Raw genomic sequence first — 6,634 nt, 5'->3', positions numbered from 1 at the left:
AGTTTGTGCTGGGTATTTCAGCATCTTTGTTATTGCAATCCTAGTCCTGAATTGTTTTTACTACTTTTTGTGCCGTTTCCTTCTGATATTTTGTTGGGAAAGCCTGTTTACTTTAAACCAGTTCACCTGGCACCATCTATTTTTGTTGTGTTACCATATTCCATAACAAGACACAGTTTTGACTTCTTACTAGTTGGCCGTTCGCTGTTCCCAGATCTAGTCCATATTAGAATAACTGAGGAGTGGTGGTCTGCAATAGGTACATTTGATTGATTCCATTCGGGCTAGCTTATGCTGCTGTCAGTGCCAGCCCAGGACATTTTGCTGCTTGAAGTGGAGCCCAAATTGGGCCCTCCCTCCACTAGAGCCAACACTCATTCAAACACTTCTTCGAGATGCCTCCTAAAGCATACCAATTTAGCTTACTGCACTGCAGGAAGGACCCTGGCTATGTTGTTATGCTACTTCAAGACTACAAATCTCATTCTGCCAGGTGGTTTTCATTAACTATAAAAGCACAGTAGTGCTTTCTTTGCAATCACATGCAAATCTATCTGGATTTTAGCTCCACAGTAGGGCTTACTTCTGTGTAAGGCCACATAGGATTAGGCTGCATATGTTTATACATCTTTAAAAGACTACCAATCTCATGTTGCAGTGTGTGATCTTGAACAATCCCCATTCAGGCAAGGGAATAATAGGAAACACACAATTAATATACCAGTCTAATTTTGGGTTGGGCTTGGATCTACCAAAGGAAAAAAACTGATTGGATGACAAATTTCTCCTGAGCACTTCAAACTAGACCTTTAAAACCAGCTGAATGGAAGAACAGCAACATAGATCTGTCAGCTTCATTTAACTCAGAAGTCACCATTTACAAACTCACAAGCCTCAGAGCACTGCCTGCTTGACAAATGTGATGAAAAATAGATGGCTTTCCTGTTTCTATTTCTAGAAAACAGATGGCTTCCCCTTTTCTAAACAACAAACATCAGCATTTGTCTTTTTGTTAGAATTTTCTCACTTGTGCTATCATCTTAATTCAGGAGCCTCAAAAAAACAACAGCCCCACTTTGATTAAGATTTTGCTTATGTTCGTGTAATTGATTAATTAATATTGTTAACCAGCTCAAACATATTTAATCAGTTAACACATGCAGACCACAAAGTGCACTGGATAATTTATTGGAGCACCAGATTTTGTGTACTTTGTCTTATATCAAGGCAGTTCCAGCCTTGCCTGCTTCTCAGCACCCAAGATCCATCAATGTCCCTGAGCATCAGAGAGCAAAGAACACTCCCCTCCTACAAAACAATGTAAAAAAAAATATTGGCTCCAAAGATGGACTGTTTAGTGTCTTCTCCGACATCAGTAACCAGTCAGCAAGTCCAGAGTCCAATAAAGCCTATTGGAAAGATCATTGCTTCCTGTTGCCCAGACACAACAGTCTATCAAGACACAGGGGGCCCAAACAGGTCCATAGTTTCCACTACCAAGGAGAGATGCTCCAGAAAGGAGCTGATGGACACACGCAGGATCCGGGCCTCATCTGCTCTCCACTGCCTGGAAAAAAAAAAGTGGATGGGAGGGTATAGAATAAAACATCGTATCATGTCAGCATGTGCCCTGCACTTTAGCAATCTTCCCCCCACCACATGCTGGAGTCACCGCCCCAATTCTGCTCCAGTCCTCAACACCTCTTTTGCCCTTGAAAGATATTGGGGCAAAGCTGGCCCAAGGCAATTTGGTGACAGAGTCAGAACATTTTAATATTATTATTAACAACAACAACAAACAACAACAACATAAAGCACCATCAGAATGTAAGGTGTTTCTCAGAGAGGGTGAGGCAAGAGGACAGGTCCCTGCCTTGACAGGCTCACAATTTTTACAATTTAACACTGAACACAGTGGAAAAAACAGAGGACGGAGAGGGAAGGCTTTGCAGATAAAGACAAGAAGCTTGTGCTGGATCTGGAAGCAGGCAGGAAGCCGGTGTAGTGATTTAAGGAGAAGGCGTCATATTATCAGAGCAATGCGAGAGGTGGATGATTTTGACAGCTGGGTGCTGAATGGGACATAAGGGGGCCAAGGCGAGACAACAGAAGACCAAGAGGAGAAGACAGCAGTAGTCTCTAGGCAAGAGATGACAAGGGCACCCTACCTTCATTCATTAGCATTGGGCACACACCTTGCACGCAGATAGTCCCAGGTTCAGTCCTTGGTAGTTCTGGGAAATATTCCAGTCTAAGACCCTGGAGAGCCACTGCCATAGATGGGACTAAGTGCAGCTTCCTAAGTCCCCAGGAAATTCTCCCATATGAGCCCCACAGAAATGAATGCAAGCTGTGCGGAAGGCACATTGATCAAGTCTTGCTCTGCTTATCACTTTACACTGCACCCCACTCTTTCTCCAACAACTCTGCAAGGTAGGGCAGGCTGAGAGACAGCAACAGGCTCAACACCTGATGGCTGAGCAGGGACAGAAACTCTGGTCCAAATCCAACATGCCATCCTTTACAGCACCACCCCAGCTCTGATCTCCCTTGGGCTAACGCAGGAGAACTTCCTGCAGATTGCACCCAGGAGTCAGAGCCATCAGTCTCTCCGACTGCTGCCTCAACAGGCCTCTTGTAGGGCAGGCCCTAAAGAAGGATGAGGGCAGACATACAATACTCACACATGCAAGATGTCCTCTGTCACACTCAGTTCCTTGCTGATCCCTCCTTTGCGGGGCTCAGGGTCAGGGGCCAGGGAGCCCAGCGCAATCCGGGCCAGTGACGAAGAAGGAAAAGGGATGCTCAGCTCACTGATGTTAGGAGTAGCAATAAGGAACATAAAATGCACAAGAAGTTCCCCAACCCCTACTGCCTACCCTTCTCACAACAGAGGCTCTCTGTGCAAGGCCACCTCTCTTTAATGTACTAATCTGAGAGAGTTTCTAGTCCCTGGTTTTTGACTCGTGATCACTGACATGGGTTAGAACCCCTGCTTTAACCATAACCACAAAAGGAACTGAAGACCAGTATTCAAATTATGGAGCAAAGGGGCTACTTTTTGCATCAGTGACTTTTTTCAGAAGGGGCTTCTGCATCAGAGAAGCTGAGGAGGATACAGCTGAAATTGGAGGGAGTCAAGAGGGGCATATAAATTTCCTTAAAGGCCTTCCAACCTATTCCCCTGTAATTTGAACACTGCTGAAGACACCCCACTGTTTAACCAAGTGCAAGCACAACAGTGTGGTCACAAAGCATTAAAGGACAACTCATCCACATGAAGTGAGGTTCTGGTATGTGCTGTGCCACAGGGTGCTGTTGGGGAGGGGAGGGCTTTTAATGCTTTTTTAACACTTTGGTTTAGGGTGGATGGGCAAAGTGCTGGTGAAACCTCAGCCACCCATCATTTTAATTTCCCAGAGGCATCTAGAAATAAAAAATAGCACACACAAAATGTATTCAAATGTGCGTCATGGGTCTGTGCCCTCTAAGTACCTAGCAACATCCCCATATTTATTTATTTATTACATTTATACCCCGCCTTTCTTTTCATCATAGAAACCCAAGGCAGCTTATATATGGTTCCCATGTGGTCTCCCATCCAGGCACCGACCAGACCTAACGCTGCCTAGCTTTAGCAGAGTGCTAGCCTTACATGCCTTCAGATCATAGCTTGGGACCCATACACTCTAGCCTCCTCCCCACCCATCCTTCCCATAATAGTATTCAACCTTCTCAGATCCAGAATGCAGTTTACTCCCAACCTATAAAACAGGAAGTGTTCTGATTTTGTTGCTGTTGTATACAACGAGGTTCTTCCTCTCCTTTAGGGCCATGGACTAGTTGCAAACCAAAATAGGACTTCTGTCCTTTTGACCAGCAAAGGGTGGGGATTTTGGCAGGTACTTAAAACCAGTTGCATCCAGTCTACTCAGAATTAAGTCTCACTGAGCTTTATGGGGCTTGTTTCCAGGTAAGAGGGGGTAGGATTGTAGCCATAAGGCAACCAGAGCCCTGCTCCTTCCCTCGAATTCCTCGTTTCTGCCCCGCAATCCCGGTGTTTTGCTATCCTCCCACGGGAAAGGCTCATATTCTGGGAAACTTTGCCTTAAAATACCACCCAGAAAAAGGCGGCAGCAGGAACTCCTACGACGGAGCCCTCCTTCTGTGTCTCTTGCAAACAAATGGATACTGCACGCCGCAAGGAACTTCTACCGTCCTTCTTTAAGGGACCCAGGCGTCCGACAGCTCTCCCTCCCCGCGCCCCTTCCACGGATGTATCACACTCCCGTCCCATCTGCCTCTTGGATGGTTCTTTTTCACGATCCCGTGAGGTCCTCTCAGGATACAACGCGAGGCCCGATCCGCGCGCAGCAGTCCCTCCGGCGGCCGCGGCTACTTCCATTGCTTGCTGCACCACCAATCCGACCCACGTGGGCGAAAAAGGCGCGGCTCGAAACAAGCCGCACCCCCTCGTGGGTGGATTCTTTGTAGCTCACCGCGGGGGCGGGAGTGGCAGAGAGTAGACTGTGGCTTTCAGGGTATCGCAGCAACAATTTTGCGATGTTGTATGCATAGATGTACAAAAGTGTTTTGCATCATTTGTTCCCACCGGAATGCGATTTGACTAACTGCAGAAGCCGGGGAAACAAGTAACCTGTCGTTTTTGTCTCTTCTTCTTAGAAGGCCTGTTCACACGACACGTGGAGGGTCGGGCCTTTATGCAGGAGTGAAGAACCTGCTGCTCTTCAGATGTTGGACTTCAACCACCGTCAGCCCCAGGCCCCACAGTCTGCAGTAAAGGATGATGGAAGTTGTAAGCCAAGAACTACTCGAGGCCCACCTTTGCATTATGGATTGCAGCAACGTCGAACGGTGACGTACATTGTGAGAAGCAGCCATTACAGAGAATTTTCATATAACACAAAATATTGTGAGAGCCAGTGTGGCATAGTGGTTAGAGTGTTGGACTACGACAGCCTTTCCCAACCAGTGTGCCTCCAGATGTTGTTGGACCACAACTCCCATCAGCCTCAGCCAGCATTGCCAATGGTCAGCAGTACTGGTTAGCAGTAGTGCGTGTGAGAAGAACCTTGGAATTGTAGTGGATCGCAAGTTGAACATGACCCAGCAGTGTGATGCTGCGGCAAAAAAGGCAAACGTGGTTTTGGGCTGCAGAAACAGAGCTATAGTTTCCAGGTCGAGGGAAGTAATAGTCCCACTATATTCTGCATTAGTCAGGCCTCATCTGGAATACTGCGTTCAGTTCTGGGCGCCTCATTTTAAGAAAGATATAGACAAGTTAGAGCGGGTCCAGAAGAGGGCGACGAGGATGATAGCCGGTATGGAGAACAAGTCTTATGAGGAAAGGTTGAAGGAACTTGGCATGTTCAGTCTGGTGAAGAGAAGGTTGAGGGGTGACATGATTGCACTCTTTAAGTACCTGAAGGCCTGTCACATAGAGGAGGGTACAGATCTGTTCTCTGCTGCCCCAGAGGGTAGGACTAGGTCTAATGGTTTTAAGTTGCAGGAGCGTAGATTCAGATTGGACATTAGAAGGAACTTCTTGACAGTAAGGGCAGTTCGGCAATGGAACCGACTGCCTAGGGAGGTGGTGGGATCCCCTTCGCTGGATGTCTTCAAGCAGAGGCTGGACAGCTATCTGCGGGAGATGCTCTAGCTGTGGATTTCCTGCTGTGAGCAGGGGGTTGGACTCGATGGCCTACAAGGCCCCTTCCTACTGTATGATTCTATGAAAGATGGGAATTGTCCAACAACATCTGGAGGCACACTGGTTGGGAAAGGCTGGACTACGACCTGGGAGACCAGGGTTCGAATCCCCACACAGCCATGAACTTCATTGGATGACCTTGGGTCAGTCACTGCCTCTCAGTCTCAGAGGAAGGCAATGGTTAACCCCCTCTGAATACCACTTACAATGAAAACCCTATTCACAGGGTCGCTGTAAGTCGGATTAACTTGAAGGCAGTCCATTTCCATTTCCAAGATATTATGGCCTTGATTACACACGCAGTATTCATCTCTTGATGACTGTAACATTACAGATGAATTACATGCGTGATACTAACCACATACCAAAACAAGTGACCAATGAAAGGCATTAAAATACAATGGTTTCTTCCAAATGGTGATAGAAAATACATGGTATACTGAAAGGCCATTCAAAAAGATCCAGTGTATCCATGTTCTCTATCATTTGTTTTAGGAAGGACTTTAATAAAGTGCAATGCCTTTCAACTCAGTCCAACCGCACAGCCCCTGCGTTTTGTTTTCCTCTTCTCTCCTCATGCACTGTTCCTTTTGTGTCATGCCTTTCAGACTGCAATTCTGTAGGGCTTGCATTGTTTTATAAAACCATACTGAGAAAATCTTCATAATTTGATTTATTTACACTTAACAACTGTCCATTGAATGTGTAATCTATCCATTGAGGGAAAACATTGTTTCTGAAACATGAAAGTTCTGTCTGTGGTTTCAAGTGGTGGCCGATTCACCTATGCAACTCATCACTGGGTGTTACAATGATCAAGTGATGCATTTGGATATGTGAACCAGCCCAGGGGGAAAAAAGCCAAATATCTGTTCCAGGAGCTAAGTCCCGCCATGTGAACCT

At 46.4% G+C, this 6,634-nt stretch overlaps 1 protein-coding gene across 1 annotated transcript; it reads right to left on the bottom strand.

The window, feature by feature from the left end:
- Nucleotides 1-1,120: 1,120 nt before the first annotated feature.
- LAGE3 (L antigen family member 3) lies at nucleotides 1,121-4,491 on the bottom strand. Its single transcript, XM_061614167.1, has 3 exons — nucleotides 4,350-4,491; nucleotides 2,685-2,813; nucleotides 1,121-1,567 (listed from the first exon to the last, which is right to left on the bottom strand). Exons 1-3 carry the CDS (start codon nucleotides 4,403-4,405, stop codon nucleotides 1,456-1,458), a joined length of 297 nt encoding a protein of 98 aa, XP_061470151.1. The 5' UTR covers nucleotides 4,406-4,491; the 3' UTR covers nucleotides 1,121-1,455.
- Nucleotides 4,492-6,634: the final 2,143 nt, after the last annotated feature.

This window comes from Rhineura floridana, chromosome 3 (genome assembly GCF_030035675.1).
Source record: "Rhineura floridana isolate rRhiFlo1 chromosome 3, rRhiFlo1.hap2, whole genome shotgun sequence".
In the NCBI taxonomy this organism is placed as follows: Eukaryota; Metazoa; Chordata; class Lepidosauria; order Squamata; family Rhineuridae; genus Rhineura; species Rhineura floridana.
The sequence above is the reverse complement of the archived record's forward strand: the minus strand, read 5'-3'. Positions and strand labels throughout refer to the sequence as shown.

Excerpts from the sequence above, each read along its gene's own strand:
- LAGE3 (XM_061614167.1), bottom strand. The coding sequence starts at position 4,405 with ATGGAAGTAGCCGCGGCCGCCGGAGGGACTGCTGCGCGCGGATCGGGC. Across the intron at positions 2,814-4,349 it reads CGCGGATCGGGCCTCGCGTT|TGAGCTGAGCATCCCTTTTC; the intron begins GTATCCTGAGAG and ends TCCTAACATCAG. Across the intron at positions 1,568-2,684 it reads ACAGAGGACATCTTGCATGT|GCAGTGGAGAGCAGATGAGG; the intron begins GTGAGTATTGTA and ends TTTTTTTTCCAG.